The sequence below is a fragment of the Paramisgurnus dabryanus genome, chromosome 19 (assembly GCF_030506205.2).
Source record: "Paramisgurnus dabryanus chromosome 19, PD_genome_1.1, whole genome shotgun sequence".
In the NCBI taxonomy this organism is placed as follows: domain Eukaryota; kingdom Metazoa; phylum Chordata; class Actinopteri; order Cypriniformes; family Cobitidae; genus Paramisgurnus; species Paramisgurnus dabryanus.
The window spans coordinates 19,686,856-19,709,695 of record NC_133355.1 but is presented as its reverse complement, the minus strand read 5'-3'; the positions used below and the strand labels follow the sequence as shown (position 1 = coordinate 19,709,695).

At 36.0% G+C, this 22,840-nt stretch overlaps 1 protein-coding gene and 1 long non-coding RNA gene across 2 annotated transcripts in view; one reads left to right on the top strand and one right to left on the bottom strand.

The window, feature by feature from the left end:
- Nucleotides 1–17,200, top strand: part of LOC135781863 (uncharacterized) — an 84,251-nt gene extending 67,051 nt beyond the window's left edge. The window contains exons 4-5 of the long non-coding RNA XR_010545283.2: nt 16,766–16,831; nt 16,906–17,200. This is a non-coding gene — a long non-coding RNA (uncharacterized lncRNA). The remainder of the gene's footprint in view (nt 1–16,765; nt 16,832–16,905) is intronic.
- The window catches only part of csmd2 (CUB and Sushi multiple domains 2), a 364,270-nt gene that overhangs the window by 182,797 nt on the left and 158,633 nt on the right, over nt 1–22,840 (bottom strand). Inside the window, exons 6-7 of the mRNA XM_065292427.1 lie at nt 6,493–6,605; nt 3,464–3,541 (exon numbers count right to left, since the gene is read on the bottom strand). Coding sequence (XP_065148499.1) covers nt 3,464–3,541; nt 6,493–6,605 — 191 coding nt within the window. The remainder of the gene's footprint in view (nt 1–3,463; nt 3,542–6,492; nt 6,606–22,840) is intronic.

The window sequence follows — 22,840 nt, the reverse complement described above, 5'->3', positions numbered from 1 at the left end:
CCCAGGGTCAAGCGGGTCAGACGCCGCTTCAGTTTCTGCAATAGGTAACTGGACGGATTGAAGAGGATAGCAGTGGGAAAACCTGAAGTGACACGTGTTGATTGGCTAAGACGTGTCTGGGTGCCGACCTTCATGCATACTGATGCGGTACAAAAGGCCAAGCTTGTCAGCGCTGCCTTGGAGACGCTGGCCACCATGGTGATGGTACCGGGATCCCTGATGACACCCTCAATGGGCACATGCTCACATAGACAGGCTGACATTTTCTCACAATGATGCAGAGGTAATAGAAATGTAAATAAAGGCTGCCTCACGGCATAACAGAAGAACGCAGGCAGGAGAAGAGTCTCAGCACAGGGTGCAATTACCCTCGATAAGTCTTTCCTTTCTTTGTTTGCCAACAATGAAACTGTAACTTATTTCGACTCCCCTCTGGCCTTAGGGAGAAAAATAGCTCCATTTGTCTCCAATTGACGCAGCGTAGAATAGAGATAATGTTAGTGGTCAAGGTTTTGCTTTATGTTAGGCATCAGTATGCTGAAGTAATGCGCCGCTTCTTTCATCCATTCGTGTAAATGGATTTGCACTATGAAAATGAGATTTGTACTTCACAATGTTTAAACCTCAGAAATAATTCACTCTTTTAATGAACGAGTACTTTGATGTCGACCATGAGTATTGAGCTTACAGATGTGGCCTTTAAAAACGCACGTTTTCTCCCGTGGCATTCGCCAAATCGTCTCGCGGAGTCACGCAGAATTCTGCAAGTGTTTTCGGGGGGGCTACTTTCCATTTTCCCTTAATGTGTTTCGCTTCACAGAAAATCCACCAGGTGGCGCATAAAAAACTACATTTTTATATGCGTTGTCATTGCGGTTGTTTCCAGAAGTTAATAAGGGCATTGCTGAATATTTAACATTTCTATTAAAACAGCAAAGTGACGTCAACCACTTCTTGCCAGCATAACAGCGCATACATATATTAAGATGACTGTACGTGCAATGGGCATTTATACTAAGTGCAACAAAGAATTTAGTGTGTTTGCCAAAAAGCATGCATTTGTATGACATCAAAGTCTATCGCCTAAACATCGATAATCCGTGTCATGTTACTTCAATATCATACAGTATACGCTCAGCATGAAGTCGAGCACACACATTGTCGTCAGTATGGCCTACAAGAAACACGCCTGCCCTCTACAGGTTTTTATATTTCCTGCGTCCCCCACCGAACCCCCTTTTGCGGGATCTCGCAGAATTTCGGAAGTCTCCGCGGCATTCTGGTCTCAGAGACGCGCATTTTTAAAGGCCACATCTGTAAATGGACAGCGTACAATGTTTTGGAATAACCTTCCTATCAGTCATATCCCTGAATGATACATTTACAATACCTTTGACATTTTTACATTTACCAAATGTTGAGCTTTTTGGGCTCGATGTCAGAATTATAATTTATTTATTATTCATCAGCTTCAACATCCAAATATGTAAATTAATAATTCAATAGGATGAAGTACTTACATTCTAAAAAGTCAATTTAATAACCCATTTTTTTTGTGTATCACTTAAAAATATTTGATTTAGTAATTTCTGTTTAATTTCCAGCAAAAAAACAACTATATGTGCCCTGGTCTTAAAGGCTGGGTGCATGATTTTTGAAAAACACTTTGGTAAAGGGAGTCAGGCCAACTACCAAAACACACAAACAGCATTAAGGGGCGTGTCTACTAACAACATTGTTGCCTGGGTTGCGAATGTGTGGGGCGGGTCTATCAAAAGAAGGTCCAGATTCTACTGGGGTGGGTTGTGTTTGTTTAGGTGATTTCAAATGTCAACATTGGCTTTCAGAGATCATGCACCCCGCCTTTAAGTAGCAGAGGTATATTTGTAGCAATAGCCAACAATTCATTGTACGGGTCAAAACATTTTTCTTTAATTCCAAAAATCATTAGGATATTATGTTAAGATCATGTTTCATGAAAATATTTTTTTTTTTTCTACCGTATATACCAGCCCAGTCTCACGAAATTTCGTTATATAGTCACATATTTTTTTGATTCTTTTTTCGTGCTATTATCACGAAATTTCGTGTTTTTTCGTGATCGTATTACGAATTCCTGTTTTCGTGTGATTATCACGTATTGGTTACTCAACTGCTTTGTCCTATTTTCTTACCATTGTCGCTTCGGTTTAGGGTTAGATTTACATAAAATGACATCCCTAACCAAACCCAACTCTAACCCTAACGCCAGGCGACATTTAAAAAAATAAATCAGAAAAAATAGTATAAACCAATATATAAAGTGACATTCTAATGCAAGCACCAAATCTAACCCTAAACCGAAGCGACAATGGTTTAAAAATAGGAAAAAGCAGTTGAGTAACCAATACGTGATAATCACACGAAAACAGGAATTCGTTATACGATCACGAAAAAACACGAAATTTCGTGATAATAGCACGAAAAAAGAATCAAAAAAATACGTGACTATATCACGAAACTTTGTGAGACGGGGAGCATATACAGTACTGTGCAAAAGTCTTAGGCCACCATGCTACCATTACATGTGTTGTTTTTGCAATTGTATAGTAATCATATATAATTATTTCTCAGTCTCTTTATTAGAATACAACCGGAAAATACGGAAAATGTGTTATGTATAATAAAAAAAAAACAGTATAAATGTCAAGTATTTAGGGTAAACTCCTTTTCCACTTAATCAATAACGGGAAACTGCAGGATCTCTTTAACCTAAATTAAATTAAATCCTAATTTCTTATTCTAATAAAATGACTTTGGGACTCCAGTCTCCTCAAAAAAAAGCTCAAGATGTGTTTCGTGCCAAGAGCGGTCACACTAAATACTGACTGATGCCTAAAGAAGACATTTATTTAATTTTTAATTATGTGTATTTCCTCTACTTTCTGTTTGTATCTTAATAAAAAGAATGGAAAAATAAATATGGATAGACATTAAAACTTTGCTAAAACAACAAAGCTGGTAGCCTAAGACTTTAGCGCAGTACTGTATCTTAGTAATATGTGTTGCCACTGACTTCATTTGGACAACTTTATAGGTGATTTGTATCAATATTTTGATTATTTTGCACTTTCAGGTATTTTTTTAATAGCTTAATCTCTGCCATATATTGTCCTATCCTAACAAACCATAAATCAATGGAAAGCTTATTTATTCAACTTCTGTATGATGTATTAATCTCAAATAAAAAAAATTATTGACCCTTATGACTGGTTTTGTGGTTCAGGGTCACATATAGTGACACATATACTATACCACTAGTGTGATATTTTATAACATTACTCAAGGATTTTTCACCTCATCTAGAATTACGATTGATTAATAGGAATGTAATTGCAATAACATCAAACAATAGCAATCCAGGGACACATTCTAACTGTCAAAAAAACAAAATCTATTGTTATTTACATGAATAGTAACTTACAAACTGATATCTTGCTATGGTTGTCTTTACTTGGCAGCATCTTCACCCCTCTGGACTTCAGTTCTGTCATCTTCTTCACTGTAAGTCAAAAGAATTTAAACGGGTTTACATGAAAACAGGAAGGATGAGAAAAAGCACAATTATAAGCCAGATGCTCACTAGGCATTACACATCACGAAACACGTTGTAATTACAATAACAGTCTTTTAAAAAAGGTGTCATTCTTGTGCAAAAACCCATTGTAGATGAACAAAGCCCAGCATGTTTGTTGAAAAAGCATCAGAAAACGGTGCACATTCGCTCGCGCAGTCAGTCAATATTCTTTTTGTTACATTTTTGTTGTCTTAAAGCTTCATAGCACATAATCACACCCATAGTGCTTAAAATGAAGTTACAGATGCAACCTGTTATTCCAGCAAAAACGGAATTTTCAACTAACAATCGTATATTTAAAATTCAATACTGTGATGAATCTGCCACAGCTTTAAACCTAAAGCATATCATTGTGGTGCGTGACACCAAATAGATTCAGAAAATAAAGCAAGTTTCCAGAGCGTTTGAGACATTATGAAACCATAACTTTGAGTCTAAAATCTTTCTCTATACCTGATCCTCCACAGTAAGGAGCAAGAGATCCGAGTAGCTTGTAATGAATATCTGCTCATTGGACATTTCTCAATCCAAAGCATTTTACTCAGTGTTTGAAAGATAAAGAGAGGAGAGGTCAGTGGAAAATCTAATTAAGGGCTTAGCTCTCCATTCTCCATGATATCCTTAAAGTATTTATTTATCAAACCATTGCCCTGTAATCCCTTCCCATCGGTCTCATCTGCTTACGGAGGAGGTGAAATTCCTGCGGATTTTGTCTTTGTTTCCTGCAGCAGAGCTGACTAATCCTGCTCCTCTTCTCATCTCCTCTGAGTGCTGACCTTTGAACTTGAGAGAGTGATGAAAGTGCATAGTCTGTAATTCTGATGATAAGTGTGTGTGTGTGCGTGCGTGTGTGTGTGTGTCAAGAGTTAAGGGTTAAAGAAATGCTTTTGTGGCAAAGAAAAGATTGGGTGGCAAAAGGTTGATTAATGCGGAAAATAATTGCTTATATTTTACCAAAGAAAAAACAAAGCTCCTTTTAACCTACACTGTTGATAGCTAAAGCCTTAAACTGGTACTATGTTAAAATAATAGTTTAGAAATATATAAACTATACATACACTCATGTTTTACTCACCCTCACGCCACATTCAATACATTGTATATCCTTACCAACACACAGATCAGATATGGCAGCTTGTCTATAACTTTAAATCTTCTTGGTTCTTGCTTGTCTCATGACCATACATGCATATAAAAACTAACCATGAGACACGCAAATTTGATAAAATTGGTTACTAACCTTTGCAAATTGCCCTCAAAGATATGCAACACATTCTCACTCCCAAAGGCGTCAAAATCTGAAGCATGTTCAAACACCTTCAGAGTCAGTCATATCACTAAATCGACAAAAATGGGAACTTCGTTGCTTTCATGCCAATCCCTCAGAGTCGGATATAGACGAAAGAGCATCCCGGAAGGTGATGCCGTCACGTATGCGACGATCGACAGGAGCATGCCGCTTCTGGACAGTAACTACTCATTTTTTTCCTATTTTTAAACCATTGTCGCTTGGTGTTTGGGTTAGAGTTCCAGTTTGTGTTAGGATGTCTATACTGGTTTATACTTTTCGTCTTCTGATTTTTAAACCATTGTCACTTGGGGTTAGGTTTAAAGAGTTGGGTTTGGGTTAGGGTGAAATTTTATGTAACAGAAAGTCGTTCTAACCCCAACCCCAAGGACAATGGTAAAAAATTTGGAACAAAAATTGAGTAGTTAACGTCCATAAGCGGCATGATCTATACATTGAAGTCGCATAACGTGACAGCATCCCCTTCTGGGATGCCCTTTCGTCTATATCCAACGCTGAGGGATTAGCATGAAAGCATTTCGTCAATATAGTGACGCATAGGGGCACCCTTCGCGTCTTCATACTGATGCTGTAGGCGTTTGAACATGCTTCAGATTTTGACGTCTGGGGAGTGAGAATGGGTTGGGATATGTCAAAATATGCTTTAAATACTTGCAAAATAACTTTACATTTTGGTATTTTTCAATGGCCTTACTCTTACTCTTATAGGGGACATTTCACAAGACTTTTTTAAGATGTCAAATAAATCTTTAGTGTCCCCAGAGTATGTACAGAAGTTTTAGCTCAAAATAACAAAGAAGATTTATTATGTTAAAATTACCACTTTGTAGGTTTAATAAAAATTGCCATTTTTGGGTGTCTTATAAAACACAAATGAGTTGATCTCTGGACTAAATAGCAGTGCAGTGGTTGGATAGTGAAGATTTAGGGGCAGTATTATCCCCTTCTGACATCACAGGGGAGCCAAATTTCAATGACCTATTTTTTTCATATGCTTGCAGAGAATGGTTTACCGAAACTAAGTTACTGAGTTGATCTTTGTCAGATTTTCTAGGTAATAGAAACACTGGGGACCCAATTATGGCACTTAAACATAGAAAAGGTTAGATTTTCATGATATGTCCCCTGTAAAAGAAAAATTAGCTTAATAAAAGTTGTAAAAATTGTATTGTATTGTAACTAATATTAAAGTTGAATTAACTCTAAATTTTAAAGCAACCAGATAACTTTTTACTTTTTTTAAAGTACTTTTTACTTAACTTTTTTACAGTGTAACATTTTATAGCAACAACATGTAATAATGAAAAACACATAAACAAACACATAAATGGCAGAATGTCAGAATGTCAGATTTCCATTTTCATGAGAACCCTACAACGCTGTTGTTGGACACCCATGGCCGAGGGCCTCTGTTTATCTTGTCTTCTACATTCACCAACCCTTTCAATCTATTCCACTTTTGCTTTTACCATGTGTTTTTGACAGCCGAGGCCCCAGAGCTGTTTCTTTGTCTTGTTGCATGACTAACGCGAGTAAGGGCACCAGTGATCTGTCTTCCCTCTCTTACCTTGGTACTGAGCACTGAAGCCTCTCAACTTGTGGTTTCCGTCGGATGTGAAGTGGAGCCTGAGCCAGTTCTTGCTGCTGATGATGGGTGATGGCAGGTGAGGACCAGTGAACCTACAATGCAGAGCGGAATTCAGTCACAAGATGCATTCAGTGAAAACATTTAGCTTAAAGCAGAGGAGAAAAACAATACAAGCACATTTGACAACCCCATGGAGTTCTAGCAATTTAAAACTGAATATAAACCAACCCACATAAACAAGCCAAATGCACAAACCACACAGAAGAAATTTGCATGCGTAATTTTCTACATGTGTACTAGATGTCTTACTCAACTTTAAACCCAATTTCCACATCTTAAACACAGTCATTGTATTAAGATGTTATGAAAATGGAGCTCATACAGAATTATTATTTGGGCTGCATGATATTGAAGACAAATGTGATATGTGATAACTTGCTATGGTAAGATAATGCTTTAAGTTTGGGAAATCAGTATAAATTATAAAAGATCTGCATCACCCTTAAACTTTGACTATGCATGAGTATTATCTATTAGTATTAAAATGATTGCAAACCATTGCAATACTGTATGCATATTGTGATGTGCTCATTTGTGATATCTTATTGCAATTTACATATATCTAGTTATTTATATGAATGCAAATATGGATATATAACAATGTCATATATGTTTTTTTTTATATATAGTTTGCCCAGCAACAGCTCAGCCTAAACTGTGCATTGATGTACTCTAGCGGTGCTTAGGTTTAGGATTGTCAGAATTAGTGTTAATTTGTGTTAAGATAATACAGGAACAGTAAGACGCTTCTGTACTGTAGTGTGAAGTTAATCACATAAGCCAAAAAGAAAACAGAAAGTTGTGTGACAAAGAAACATAAGCTCATTCGTGCAATATTTACCAAATGTCAGATTTGGCTCAAAAAGTCCTACTAACATAAATAAAGACAGACAGAGTACAACATGAATAAACTTACATGAAAGGAATCTGTAATGTTTTAGCAATTGTATTACTACTATGGTTATTATATAGTTTCATAATACTACAGTATATTATATATATATATATATATATATATATATATATATATATATATAAACATTTACATACATAAAGGACTGCAAGCGCGAGAGACGTTCGGGCCAGTAAAAAGTATTGTCACTTGCCCGATCGGGCCAGTGCTTCACCCTAAGTCACTAAAATATATTTTCATCAATGTATATTATCTTGGAAGCAGACATTTACTTGGGTAAAACACTACGAAAGAAACAATGCAATATTTTGCACAGTTTGCTGTCAGCTTACAGGCAAAGCAGAAAAGTACAATTATATTTGACTTTTGAATTATTATTTTTAAATATGTAACACCGACATTTTTTTATTGGGGACAGTGAACATTTTGGCAGGGCAAGTGAAAACCTACGTTGAGCCCTGATATATATTTGATATATACTATATATATAGTTTCAATAGTTTCAGGGATGTTTGCTGTATATTGGACATCTGATGCAATCAAGTATTTTTAAACTTCAGACTGACTGACTTTGCCTTGCTGCAAAGCACAAAGTCCATCAAAGCATGAGTCATTACACAAGCTATTTAGATGACACATTATGCATATCTGTTGCTTTGTGTCATAAATGCACAACCACTCTAAATGCACAATCTCTTATCCTTGTGCTGCCTTTTATTATATCTCATGTGCAGGTGTTTCAATTCATATGATGTGATTCTAACTGCTGTTTTTAGTCAAAGCTCACAATCAATAACAAGCAGTATGTCGGGATGAGATTACTGTACATAAGCAAGAAACATCTCATGGATGCACTGGGACGCAGCCTCAGTGATGTATCCTGGGAAAATTGGATGTTTCGGGTCTCGCAACATCATACACCCTCGCCCAGTCGACCCAGCCGGGGTTGATCAGGCCCCGACTAGCGTCCCAGTAGCAGTCCACGGATCAGCCCTCTTAATTCAAAGCTTCTCTGCAGCTTCACGTGCGAGTGATACTGTGTTGCTGTGAAACATGTGGATTTTCCAGAACGGTTATAAATGAAGGTATAATAGGGTAAGCATGGAAAGAATGAAGCATTATTGTAATTGGTGGAAAGTCATTGTGGATGGGTATCATTTTTAAGTGTAAAAAGTTGCATCATGAAACCTTATTTCTCATCCCACGGTGCTCTTTGACCATTAATGCTAAACACTATTTGCTTGTGAATACAATCACATCAACTTTGACTGGTCACTGTCACTAAACAGGCATAAAAAAGATAAAATCTTGAAATGGGCCGCCAACAGACATAGCCTGGCAAGCAGTACCTTCACCTCGTATCCGTCACTTCACTTCTCCTTTACTGAAAATTAAGTGGGAACTTGCAGTTATCGTGCACTGTATAAAATAACCTTAATAGCTAATAAGATGTAGTTTTATATAACGCCTCAATGATTCAGATGATCATGAAAGTTCTCTTTTAAAGCCATAATAAAGACATAATAAGCTACTTTTCTCAGAAAAACATCAATGTTCATATAATAATCTAATGTGCTTAAGCTCTTAGAGGTCATGACTGAATGATATAAAATGCTGGCTGATGGTTGAATAACACTAGCAGATAAAGTGTTTTGAATGTAGATCCCCATAATTGGTGACCAGCTGAACGATCTTGGTCATCTGGATTTATATTGGTTTACTGGACCAACACTAAAGTTCACGCTTGTGTCTATTCAACAGGAAAGTACAAGTATGATTATTTTTCTTGGCACTTAACAATTGCTGGAGTTTGGCTGTGAAAAACATATATTTTTCAACCACATCTTTTAAGAAAACATCCACCTACTGTGACCACCTATGTTTTTTTATCTTCGCTAAAACAACAGTATCGGTCAAGGAAAAATTGTGAATCGAATCACAGTAAATGAGTTCCCAAACAGTAAGTTAGCAGGACAAAGACATTGCCTTGAATGTCAGTCATAGGGACCTGTTGTAGTGAAACTTGAAGCCCTAGGGTGTAATCATGGAGAATGAAGTGTACCACAGCGCTTTGAATGCACCAGTGCCTGTCACAATGCTGTGATGCTAAAGCAGCAGGGAATCGCATAGTCCTATTTTAACACACATTAGCACAGTTGGGGCTCATTAACTGAAACGGGCCTACTGTAGCACTCTCATGGGAAAGAGAAACAAGAGTGACAGAACATCTTTACTCTTGGGTCTGTTCATCACTGTGCTGAAGCTTCAGTGAATTCATCTAAGAGCAAGATAATGATGTAGTATACATCTGTAACAGCATCAAAGCCAACTCTTATGAGCAAAACATGGGATATTGTGGGATACACCCATCGTTTCCTCATCAAACTCTGTGAATATAAAACGTGCAATAAAAACGTGCAACCCTGTGCATTGAATATTCACAGTAGCTGGAGGTGCATGAAGATGGTGAGGACAAGATTAATGTCTTCCACAAAATCAAATCACCCACAGGTCCGCCTTTAGTGAAATTAGGTTTCATTCATTCATGCACATTATTTATTTATTATTTTTTTCATGCTGTAACACCCTTTGCTTTGACGGGTGCCGGAATAATGGAAGTGGCGTTGAATTCTGACAACTTGTCACATGACATCAGGCATGATTTATGGAAATCATTGGACAGATTAAGTGAGTCAAGGTGCAAATTGCATTTTTTCCTTATGTCTTTTTTGCACTATTGCTCACATTAGAACAGGTAGATCCAGACAGGTCACACTTAGCTTGGAATGATTTACATAATTACATCTATCTTGATGTATATATGAATTAAACTATGATTTGTGTGACACCTGAAAAGGCGTTGTGCAAACGCTGAACATGCACATCTCCTAAAATGAATGTTTTGACTGAACTTTAACAGAAGGTTTTCCCTTGATGATGAAAAGCATCATTTCATAATTAAGTCCAATTAAAGCAAAGCTGAGGAAAACATGTCAAAATGTTTTGCTTTTAAATCTAGCCAGATTATATGAAAACAAACAGAAGGCTCACAAAGTAAAGCCCCATTACATGCCAAAGCAGAGAAAACTACAGAAATAAGAGAAAGATGTCAAGTACTAATACTAAACATTCTGTTCCCATTCCTTAAATGACTATTTAACACTGCTCATATTAGCAACATGTACAATTTCACTGTTAATAAACCATTAAAAGGTTTGATTTATAGTGGACATTTACAGTTGACAATCATACAGATTCAGTGACATCACATAAGCTTATACAGATTCAGTGACATCACATAACCTCATACAGATTCAGTGACATCACATAAACCCATACAGATTCAGTGACATCACATAAGCTCATGCATATTCCATGATCTCACTCAACCTCATACAGATTCAGTGACATCACATAAACTCATAAAGATTCAGTGACATCACATAAGCTCATGCATATTCCATGATCTCACTCAACCTCATACAGATTCAGTGACATCACATAAGCTCATACAGATTCAGTGACATCACATAAGCTCATACAGATTCAGTGACATCACATAAGCTCATACAGATTCAGTGACATCACATAAGCTCATACTGATTCAGTGACATCACATAAACCCATACAGATTCAGTGACATCACATAAGATCATACAGATTCAGCATGCTCGCTGGACCTCATACAGGTTCAGTGACATCACATAAGCTCATAAAGATTCGGTGACATCACATAAGCTCATGCAGATTCAGTGACATCACATAAGCTTATGCATATTTCGTGATCTCACTCAACGTCATACAGTTTCAGTGACATCACATAAACTCATACAGATTGGGTGACATCACATAAGCTCATACAGATTTAGTGACATCACATACAGATTCAGTGACATCACATAAGCTTATACAGATTCAGTGACATCACATAAGCTCATACAGATTCTGTGACATCACATAAACTCATACAGATTAAGTGACATCACATAAACTCATACATATTCTGTTACATCACATAAGCTCATACAGATTCAGTGACATCACATAAGCTCATACAGATTCTGTGACATCACATAAGCTCATACAGATTCAGTGACATCACATAAACTCATACAGATTCTGTGACATCACATACAGATTCAGTGACATCACATAAACTCATACAGATTCTGTGACATCACATAAGCTCATACAGATTCAGTGACATCACATAAGCTCAAACAGATTCAGTGACATCACATAAGCTCATACAGATTCAGTGACATCACATAAGCTCATACAGATTCAGTGACATCACATAAGCTCATACAGATTCAGTGACATCACATAAGCTCATACAGATTCAGTGACATCACATAAACTCATACAGATTCTGTGACATCACATAAGCTCATACAGATTCAGTGACATCACATACAGATTCAGTGACATCACATAAGCTCATACAGATTCAGTGACATCACATAAGCTCATACAGATTCAGTGACATCACATAAACTCATACAGATTCCGTGACATCACATAAACTCATACAGATGCTGTGACATCACATAAGCTCATACAGATTCTGTGACATCACATAAACTCATACAGATGCTGTGACATCACATAAGCTCATACAGATTCTGTGACATCACATAAACTCATACAGATTTGGTGACATCACATAAGCTCATACAGATTTAGTGACATCACATACAGATTCAGTGACATCACATAAGCTCATACAGATTCAGTGACATCACATAAGCTCATACAGATTCAGTGACATCACATAAACTCATACAGATTCCGTGACATCACATAAACTCATACAGATGCTGTGACATCACATAAGCTCATACAGATTCAGTGACATCACATAAACTCATACAGATTCTGTGACATCACATAAACTCATACAGATGCTGTGACATCACATAAGCTCATACAGATTCAGTGATCTCACATAAGCTCATGCATATTCCGTGACATCACATAAACTCATACAGATTCAGTGACATCACATAAACTTATACAGATTCCGTGACATCACATAAGCTCATACAGATTCAGTCATCTCAAAGGAGCTCAGTTTAAAGCTAAAAAACAATGAAATGTATAAAATGTAATTGATGAAGATACATCAGTAACTAAATGCACACTCACAGACACAGTACTATCTAACAGGAAGCTATAGCACTAAAATCCAAGACAGCACAATCAGATTATGTGGGTGTTAGAGTGAGGCTACATAAGCAGAGTACTCAATATATGTAAGAAAAATAGTGGAAATAGAGAAAGTGGTGAAAGTTGAGCACATAAAACACACTTGTTTCCCCACCTCAATAATCTTTTTCAAAATAATCATTCAAACTCTTCTTCATGTCCATCCCACAATTCACCAATTGAGATGTCCATTTAAGTTAAAAAGCAATTCAGGCTCAAGTCACCCCCATTAACGGCTAGTGATTATCCCAGGAATTGGATCTGGATCGTGTAAGTAACAAAATGGGGGTAGTATAGAAAATGTCATTATAGATTAGAGCGCTCATAAATATGCTATTAGGGCAGGTTGAAGAGAGCCCCGTCACCCCAACATCACACAGTCTCACTCCTTTATTTCCTTTCCACTAAAAAGAAACAATTTGAGCCGGGCAAAGAGGAGTGAAAGTCAAAGAGGCCGCTCGCATGGATTGATGGAACATTCTTTAAGGGTATCATTGCAAGTTCAATATCCTCTTTTCACCTTTGTTCTTGGTATTAGATTTTTCTCGGATGTGCCTCAAGAGTGCAGTTATAAATGAGTTCTTGATCCCCATCCAATGAACTTCCTAGATTAATCGAAAAATTCTCTAGCATTGGTAAAAGTGGTCAAGGGCACAGACCTACAGAACTCCTTGGTCTCGGGGATATGGAATCAGCACACAATCTATAACTAGCCAAATATCACCACAGAGGTGAATTGGTCTGAGCCTTAACACGATTACATGGCCGAAACAGTTGTGGGTCCCCAAAGGTTTGGAACTTTGTGTTCAAGCTAACAAAAAAAAAAGATCCAAAATCTATCTCTTTCTATTTGACAAGCCAAATGGCTTAAAGCTGGGCTCACATTACAGGATTGGAAATCTACCCAAATCTCTGTGTTGCTCACACTATGCAACAAGGTTTCTTCTAATCTGTTGTCACCTTGTCATGTTGTCGACACAATGCTGATGAGGTACACAAATTACAAAACATTAAATAAAGAAGCGTTCCCAAGCATCAAGCTAAAAAATATGTGTTCTCACACAGATTCTCGCGAGAAATTACAAGGCTATTTTTTCATGAATGAATGATCAACTCCCCCTTCAATTGGTCAACATTTCACCATTTATACCATCTGCATTGTGATTAGCTGGATTAGTTACAATTTATCATTGTGTCGCTCACAATACGAGATCACTTGGAGATAATATCAAACTGGTTTGACAATACCGTAGCATCTGTGATAGCTCAAGACACTTGAGGCTTGGATCACGTTGCTGACCTGCTCATACTTAACATGCTTCAGTGACCGCAACGGGGACGGATATGTTCGCGATCCGGGTGTTTTGTCATAGACCTTAGAAATGTGTCTGCGACAGCAAAATCCAACCAAATATCTTGTAGTGTTAGCTTGCCATAACAGAGATAATTCTCATTTATTTTAAAGTCCAAACAGAAAGGCAGAAATTGTGGTGTGGGGTGTGAGAAAAAAAAGATCTGTCATAATATACTTGGCCTTATCAAATCTGTATGCCTTAAACAAAACTGTTTCAGATCTTCAGTTATTTGCGTCAGAAGTCACATTTACAGGGTTCCGACACCTTAGTTTAACTTCAAATTCAAGGACCTTTCAAGCACTTTCCAGGTGCAATTCCCTCAAATTCAAGGACTAAATGTGGGGACAAATTTCAAGTGAGAGCAAGGTTACATCGTGTTACCTTTTAAGATACATTGTTAAAGTTCCCTTTCGAGGGAACTCACACTGCGTCACTGCGGTGACACTTTGGGGACGCCTCCAAGGGTAAGTGGGTTTGAATGTGTATATCAAATTCAACCAATGGTGAGGCTTAACGACAAAGACATGGTGATGCGGGAGCCAGAAAGTATATCGCTATCTGAAATATTGCCAAAGACGGCATTACAGGAATGCAGGAAGTATGGCAGGGGAGACGCAGTGTCTCGTTCCCTTCTCAGGGACAACAGTTACATACATAACCCAAGACGTTTTCATGTGTCAAACACAACTATGCAAAAAAGCATTTTGGTATCAACATTGGCATACAGAAGATATACGCATTTAAAGTGAACAGTTTAGCACGTGTGCTTAAAAAGTCTATAATTTTTATGATATTATCCAACACTACACAGGGAATAATATGAGTAGTTGTAACGATACACCATTCGTCAAACTTTTATGACCCCCTCCCCCACCCCGTTGACAGGTCGTGTTTTATGACCCCTTTGACAGGGGGGCGGGACCATCAATCAAAAATCTGTACAAGTTGTCAACTTTAGACAGAAAGTATTTAATGGTTTTATTGCCGGTCATTTAGAGTGATTGTTTTTCCTGAGTGTGTTTTATGTCAAGCGTATGGTGTCATGTTTAATGACGGCTCGTGTTTCGACATTTGCTGTTTATTGACATTTGATGTCAGATCTCAAACATCCTCCCTCCTTTGCTCGCCCCGTGCGCTTCTCAATACTGACTGTCACACCGCTGGTGTGTTGTTGAATCTTTTGCAACAGCATAAGTTTATTTAAAGGCAATCACTAATCATATATATATATATATATATATATATTAGATGTACATGGCTACGCTTAAAGCCGATGTATTCTATCGAGCTATAGTTTCTGATCAGACACAAAGTCTGAACTAAATAAAATTTTAAACGGTTCACGAAGTCCGGGAATCTTTTCATGACCTGGTCTACAGTTTCACGCGTATTAAAGATCCGGCGGTGTCTGACAAAGCGTCGGGTGATTGTTCATATCTGTCATTTAAAATAAAGTTAATAAATGTAATTCTGTCCACTATGGCAAAATAGGAATTTATTTTAGATTTAGGGGAATGTTTAACCATGTCTCTGATTAAAACTTTTGATTGTAACATCACAAGTTATTTAATTAAATATTCCGTATACGGGTATAGTTTAAGCAATGACCTGAGCCATTACCTTCGGAGCCGTCAATACTACAATCTTTAGACGATAGTCTAAACTAAATAAATTTTTAAACTGTTCAGGAATTCCGTGAATCTTTTCATAACCTGCACTATAGTTTCACGCGTATTAAAGATCCGGCGGTGCCTGACAAAGTACCGGGTGAGCGTTCATATCTGCCATTTTAAAATAAATGTTAATAAATGTAATTCTGTCCACTATGGCAAAATAGGATTTTATTTTAGATTTAGGGGAGTCTTTAACCAAGTCTCTGATTAAGACATGTGTATACGTGCACAGATGGTGACAGAGAAACTTATATATGACGTTAATAAACTTTTAAATGTTTTTAAGACGTATTCACCCCATTTTGGGGTTTTATTTTTAATTAAAGGCTTCTTAAAACATGTGTGAATATGTGTATATTATACAAAGAGTCTTATATTGTCTGCTCTGACAAAAATAAAGCATTATTTTAGGTTTAGGGGAATTGACTGCGTGTGTCTTAAAAATACAACTTGATAATATGTTTGTTTTGTAAAGAGACTTCTTTAAAGTCACGCAAGAATAAAATATTTTAGTTGTAACTGGTTAAACTTAAAGCCGATATTTTCTATTGAACTAGTCTATTTTCTGTTCAGACACAAAGTTTTCTGATGCTGATATTATGTCAAGGTGTGTTTGTGTGGGGGGTCGTGTGATGTAATCTTTGAAAGTTTATGACCGAACCTTTATTGGGGAACGACAAGAGATCTCCCGGAATCAGTTTGAATGGAGCAGAGCTGTTATACTCAAGTCTATTGGTATGTATGTGTTTCGCAGTGTTCGTTCCAGTATTTTGTCTGATTTATTTAAAAACTAAAAATTCGATCTCTGGTATTGCAGCGAAATTGTCTAAACTGGTATTAACTATTCCTGGTAAATCGCGGAGAAGAGTGGCCTGAACAAAAAAGTCAGACCGTGACTAGAACCATCAGCAGCGTAACACGGAAATCTTGGAGAGACGCCGACTGTATCGTGTTGTCCGGTGTGTTTTTATTTAATCCTGTTACAATAGATTTAAACAAACTGGTTTAATATTTTCTAATAACATGTGTTATCTGTTTTAAAGGTTTGGATATCAGAGGCAAAGCGAACGTTGTGTGTACTATTGCAAAATATATAGCGGATCTCCACGGTACGTTTATCTTGCATAAGAAAATTGTTTTATTTAGATATTTGTCCTAATAACTTGTTTTTATCTGTTTACAGGTTAGGATACAGACCACAACGCTTTGGACGTATCTTTAAAAAAGATTAAAATCAGAGACTTTTTGGATTTGTCTGGGGACATTTTAAACATTTTGTGGCAAATTGGATTTAAAACATTTCGGATACTGGATACCTAGTTTGATTTGTCCACAGAGCTTGTTTAAAACGTTTTCACCGCATTTTAGGGTTTATTTTTAATTAAAGGCTTCTTAAAACATGTGTGAAAATGTGTATATTATACAATGAGTCTTATATTGTCTGCTCTGACAAAAATAAATTATTATTTTAGATTTTAGATCAATTGACTGTGTGTGTTTTATGTCAAGCGTATGCTGTTATGTTTAATGACGGCTCGTGTGACAGCTTGTGTTTTGGCATTTGATGTCAGATATCACACTTCCTCCATCCTTATTCACAAGCCCTGCATTCTTTCACAGGGGTACGTGTTGTAAAGCGACTAAAGATTTCTAAAACTCAACGTTGGTAAAATAATTACCCATTACGGTATCAAAAAAGTAAATGTTTATTTTAGATTTAGACAAATCATGAACAATGCTACGATTAAAACTTTTGTTTGTAACATCACAAGTTATTTAATTAAATATTCCGTATACGTGTATAGTTTAAGCAATGACCTGAGCCATATACTTCGGCGCCATCAATACTACAATATTTAGACGATAGTCTAAACTAAATAAAATTTTAAACGGTTTCAGGAACTCCGTGAATCTTTTCATAACCTGATCTATAGTTTCACGCGTATTAAAGATCCGGCGGTGCCTGACAAAGCGCAGGGTGTGTGTTCATATATACCGTTTTAAATTAACCTTAATAAAATGTAATTCTGTACACTATGGCAAAATAGTGGGTTTATTTTAGATTTTAGGGGATTCTTTAACCAAGGCTCTGATTAAGACATATGTATACGTGCACCGATAGTGACAGAGAACTTATGTATGCCGTTAATAAACTTTTTAAAATGTTTTTAAGACGTCTTCAACTCATTTAGGGGTTTTATTTTTAATTAAACGCTTCTTAAAACATGTGTGAATATGTGTATATTATACAAAGAGTCTTATATTGTCTGCTCTGACAAAAATAAATTATTATTTTAGATTTTAGGACAAATGACTGCGTCTATCTTATAAATACAACTTGATATATACGTTTGTTTTGTCAATAGACTTCTTTAAAGTCACGCAAGAATAAAATATTTTAGTTGTAACTGGTTAAACTTAAATGTACTATTATCTATTTAACTATAAGCTATATTTACTGATCAGATATTTTTCTGTTTCTGATGCTGGTCTTATAACAGTGTGTGTGAGATGATGGCTGTTCACAGCAGGTGGCGGGTTGTAAACTAGGGTCTTTTTAAAACTGTAGTGGTAAAAATGTAATAGCACGCTGACAAAAATAAAGCATTTGGTTGTAACAAATTATTTAATGAAATATTCAGTATGTGTATAGCGATGAACGGTGTCAAAATCACCGGGGTCCCAACAATACTATAGTCTTTAGACTAAAGGGTATTTATTTTAATATAAATAAAATCTTAATCTTTTCGTGCACAATATTCTGATCACGCCATTAGATTGTGTACCAGCGTTTACAATAGAGAACATACGCGGATGAGTGTTCATATACACCGTTAAGAAACTTTTTTAAACGATTAAAGACATTTTCAAATCATCTTCTGGGGTTTGTTTTAAATTAATGACATCTTAAAACCAACTGGGAATATGTGTTTATTACACAATAAAATGTAATTCAGGCCGCTCTGACAAAATAAGGGTTTAATTTTAGATTTAGGGAATTCTTTAATCAAGTCTCTGATTAAAACACATGAATGCGCGAACCACAGTTGCCAGAGAACGTACGCTGAGGCGCTCTTATGGCGTTAAGAACCTTTTTATTGTTTAAGACATTTTGACCCCATTTCCTGGTTTTGTGTCCGCTGTGGATCCCAACCTCTATGTGTTTATTATACAACAAATGCAATTCTGTCATCATTTCTAGTTTAGAACGCCTCTGATTTAAACATGCGGGTTTTAAAATGAAACGGCCATGTGACTTTTATGACAAAAGCTATTCGATCTTAATTTTTGTTTTAACATCCAAAAGTTTTTATACACATTCCATAATTAAACAACTAGGTGTGTATGAGTAAGATTATATCTAATGTCACACGAGCAGCACCAAATCGCGCTTGTGTCTGTGTGTGTGCATCCAGGCTGTTTATGTGTGGGCGTGTTTATGAGCCCGTGTCTTTGCAAGGTGTGTGTGCGTGTGTGTGCGTGTGTGTGTGTGTGTGTGTGTGTGTGTGTGTGTTTGCATGGGGGTCTATGATGTCTCTGTTTGTTACTAAAGTTTTGATATTAAGTCTGTGTCCTCATTGACAATAAGTAAGGGTTTTTAGATTTAGGCTTCATTACACAGATACTGATTAAATCATGTTATCCATTATTTGCGATTTAAAGAAACTTAAAAGGTTTAAGACATTTTATATCACATTGTGGTGTTGTTTTTTAATTAATGTAACCTTAAAACCCTCTGTTATCCATTTAGGGAACAATAAAATGTTAGCAAATATTATTTATCAAAGTTGACGATGTTATAAGCCAGGATGTCACTAACGTGACAACAAACATTTATTTAAAGACAAAACATTTTAACAAAATTGCCATGGCTTACAGAGACACACTAGACTTAATAATAAAAATAAAAATATACTATTCGAACATCCTAACCTGGTATTAGGTTAGATTAGGTTTTAAGGTCAATCAGCGTCTTTAGCTTTACAACTTACAGCACAAAACCCCCCAATGACAGGATTTTTATGAAGTGGAGCAGACCCTTGGTATGCCTGTGGGGTTAGGTACAACTAAGGTCAACATCTATCAGTGCATAATAAGCAAACATGAAATTATATTTTAACTATGGTTTGTTAATGATGTTGCTAGGTTCGCGTATTTTTTCTGAAACAAACTTTTCTTTTCAAACTTAGTTAGGATACACACGTTTGTCGCCTCAAACACCTGATCAAAGTTTTTCTTCGCTAGCGACAACTAATGTCTGAGATTTTGTAAATTCATCAGATGGTTTTACGTGTGTATTTCTTAAACAAACATGTTGCTTTTCAATCTTAGGCAGAGTTCATACGTTTTGTCGCCTCAAACACTTGATCAAAGTTTTTCTTCGCTAGTGTCAACTAATGTCTGAGATTTTGTAAATTCATCAGATGTTTCTTACTTGTGTATTTTCTTAAACAAACTTTTCTTTTCAATCTTAGACAGTCTTCATACGTTTGTCTTTCGATAAGTTGTTCATAGTTTTTCTTCGCTAGTGTCAACTCATGTATGAGATTTTGTAAATTTCATCATATGTTCTTACATGTGTATTTTCTGAAACAAATTTATGCTTTTCAAACTCAGGTAGTCATCATACTTTTGCCTCTACATACATTAGTTCAAAGTTTCTTGTAGCTAGTGTCAACTGATGTCTGAGATTTTGTAAATTCAACAGATGGTCTTACGTGTGTATTTCTTAAACAAACATGTTGCTGTTCAAACTTCGGCAGTGTTCATACGTTTGTCATTTCATAAGTTGTTCATAGTTTTTATTTGTTAGTGTCAACTAATGACAGAGATTTTGTAAACTCATCAGATTCAAACAAAACTCATTCATTTCTGTAGTTTATGTAACACCTTGTCAAACTCTTAAAGGTAGTACTATCTGTTTAAAACAACAATGCAAAGTATTTTAGATTTACTTGATAAATCTTTTACATCAAAACAAACTAGGATAGCAATATGTTTGAATCTGTAACAGGTGATACCACCAATAGCGTGTTGTACATAACAAAGTCTGTAAAATAATAAAGATTGATTAGGTTTTTATTTAGTAAACCTTTAACATAAAGTGTAGAGTCTTTTGTATGTAACAACAAAGATGCGATGAAACAACGCAAAACAAGAGAGGATGCGTTTGTTAAAACACATGTAAATTAAGATGCATACATCTACAAATGGGGCAATGTTTGAAATAGTTTGGCCGTATAGCCTCTAAATTCGGGACCAATAGATTAAAGACATTGCCCCATTTGTAGATGTATGCATCTTAATTTACATGTGTTTTAACAAACGCATCCTCTCTTGTTTTGCGTTGTTTCATCGCATCTTTGTTGTTACATACAAAAGACTCTACACTTTATGTTAAAGGTTTACTAAATAAAAACCTAATCAATCTTTATTATTTTACAGACTTTGTTATGTACAACACGCTATTGGTGGTATCACCTGTTACAGATTCAAACATATTGCTATCCTAGTTTGTTTTGATGTAAAAGATTTATCAAGTAAATCTAAAATACTTTGCATTGTTGTTTTAAACAGATAGTACTACCTTTAAGAGTTTGACAAGGTGTTACATAAACTACAGAAATGAATGAGTTTTGTTTGAATCTGATGAGTTTACAAAATCTCTGTCATTAGTTGACACTAACAAATAAAAACTATGAACAACTTATGAAATGACAAACGTATGAACACTGCCGAAGTTTGAACAGCAACATGTTTGTTTAAGAAATACACACGTAAGACCATCTGTTGAATTTACAAAATCTCAGACATCAGTTGACACTAGCTACAAGAAACTTTGAACTAATGTATGTAGAGGCAAAAGTATGATGACTACCTGAGTTTGAAAAGCATAAATTTGTTTCAGAAAATACACATGTAAGAACATATGATGAAATTTACAAAATCTCATACATGAGTTGACACTAGCGAAGAAAAACTATGAACAACTTATCGAAAGACAAACGTATGAAGACTGTCTAAGATTGAAAAGAAAAGTTTGTTTAAGAAAATACACAAGTAAGAAACATCTGATGAATTTACAAAATCTCAGACATTAGTTGACACTAGCGAAGAAAAACTTTGATCAAGTGTTTGAGGCGACAAAACGTATGAACTCTGCCTAAGATTGAAAAGCAACATGTTTGTTTAAGAAATACACACGTAAAACCATCTGATGAATTTACAAAATCTCAGACATTAGTTGTCGCTAGCGAAGAAAAACTTTGATCAGGTGTTTGAGGCGACAAACGTGTGTATCCTAACTAAGTTTGAAAAGAAAAGTTTGTTTCAGAAAAAATACGCGAACCTAGCAACATCATTAACAAACCATAGTTAAAATATAATTTCATGTTTGCTTATTATGCACTGATAGATGTTGACCTTAGTTGTACCTAACCCCACAGGCATACCAAGGGTCTGCTCCACTTCATAAAAATCCTGTCATTGGGGGGTTTTGTGCTGTAAGTTGTAAAGCTAAAGACGCTGATTGACCTTAAAACCTAATCTAACCTAATACCAGGTTAGGATGTTCGAATAGTATATTTTTATTTTTATTATTAAGTCTAGTGTGTCTCTGTAAGCCATGGCAATTTTGTTAAAATGTTTTGTCTTTAAATAAATGTTTGTTGTCACGTTAGTGACATCCTGGCTTATAACATCGTCAACTTTGATAAATAATATTTGCTAACATTTTATTGTTCCCTAAATGGATAACAGAGGGTTTTAAGGTTACATTAATTAAAAAACAACACCACAATGTGATATAAAATGTCTTAAACCTTTTAAGTTTCTTTAAATCGCAAATAATGGATAACATGATTTAATCAGTATCTGTGTAATGAAGCCTAAATCTAAAAACCCTTACTTATTGTCAATGAGGACACAGACTTAATATCAAAACTTTAGTAACAAACAGAGACATCATAGACCCCCATGCAAACACACACACACACACACACACACACACACACACACACACACACACGCACACACACCTTGCAAAGATACGGGCTCATAAACACGCCCACACATAAACAGCCTGGATGCACACACACAGACACAAGCGCGATTTGGTG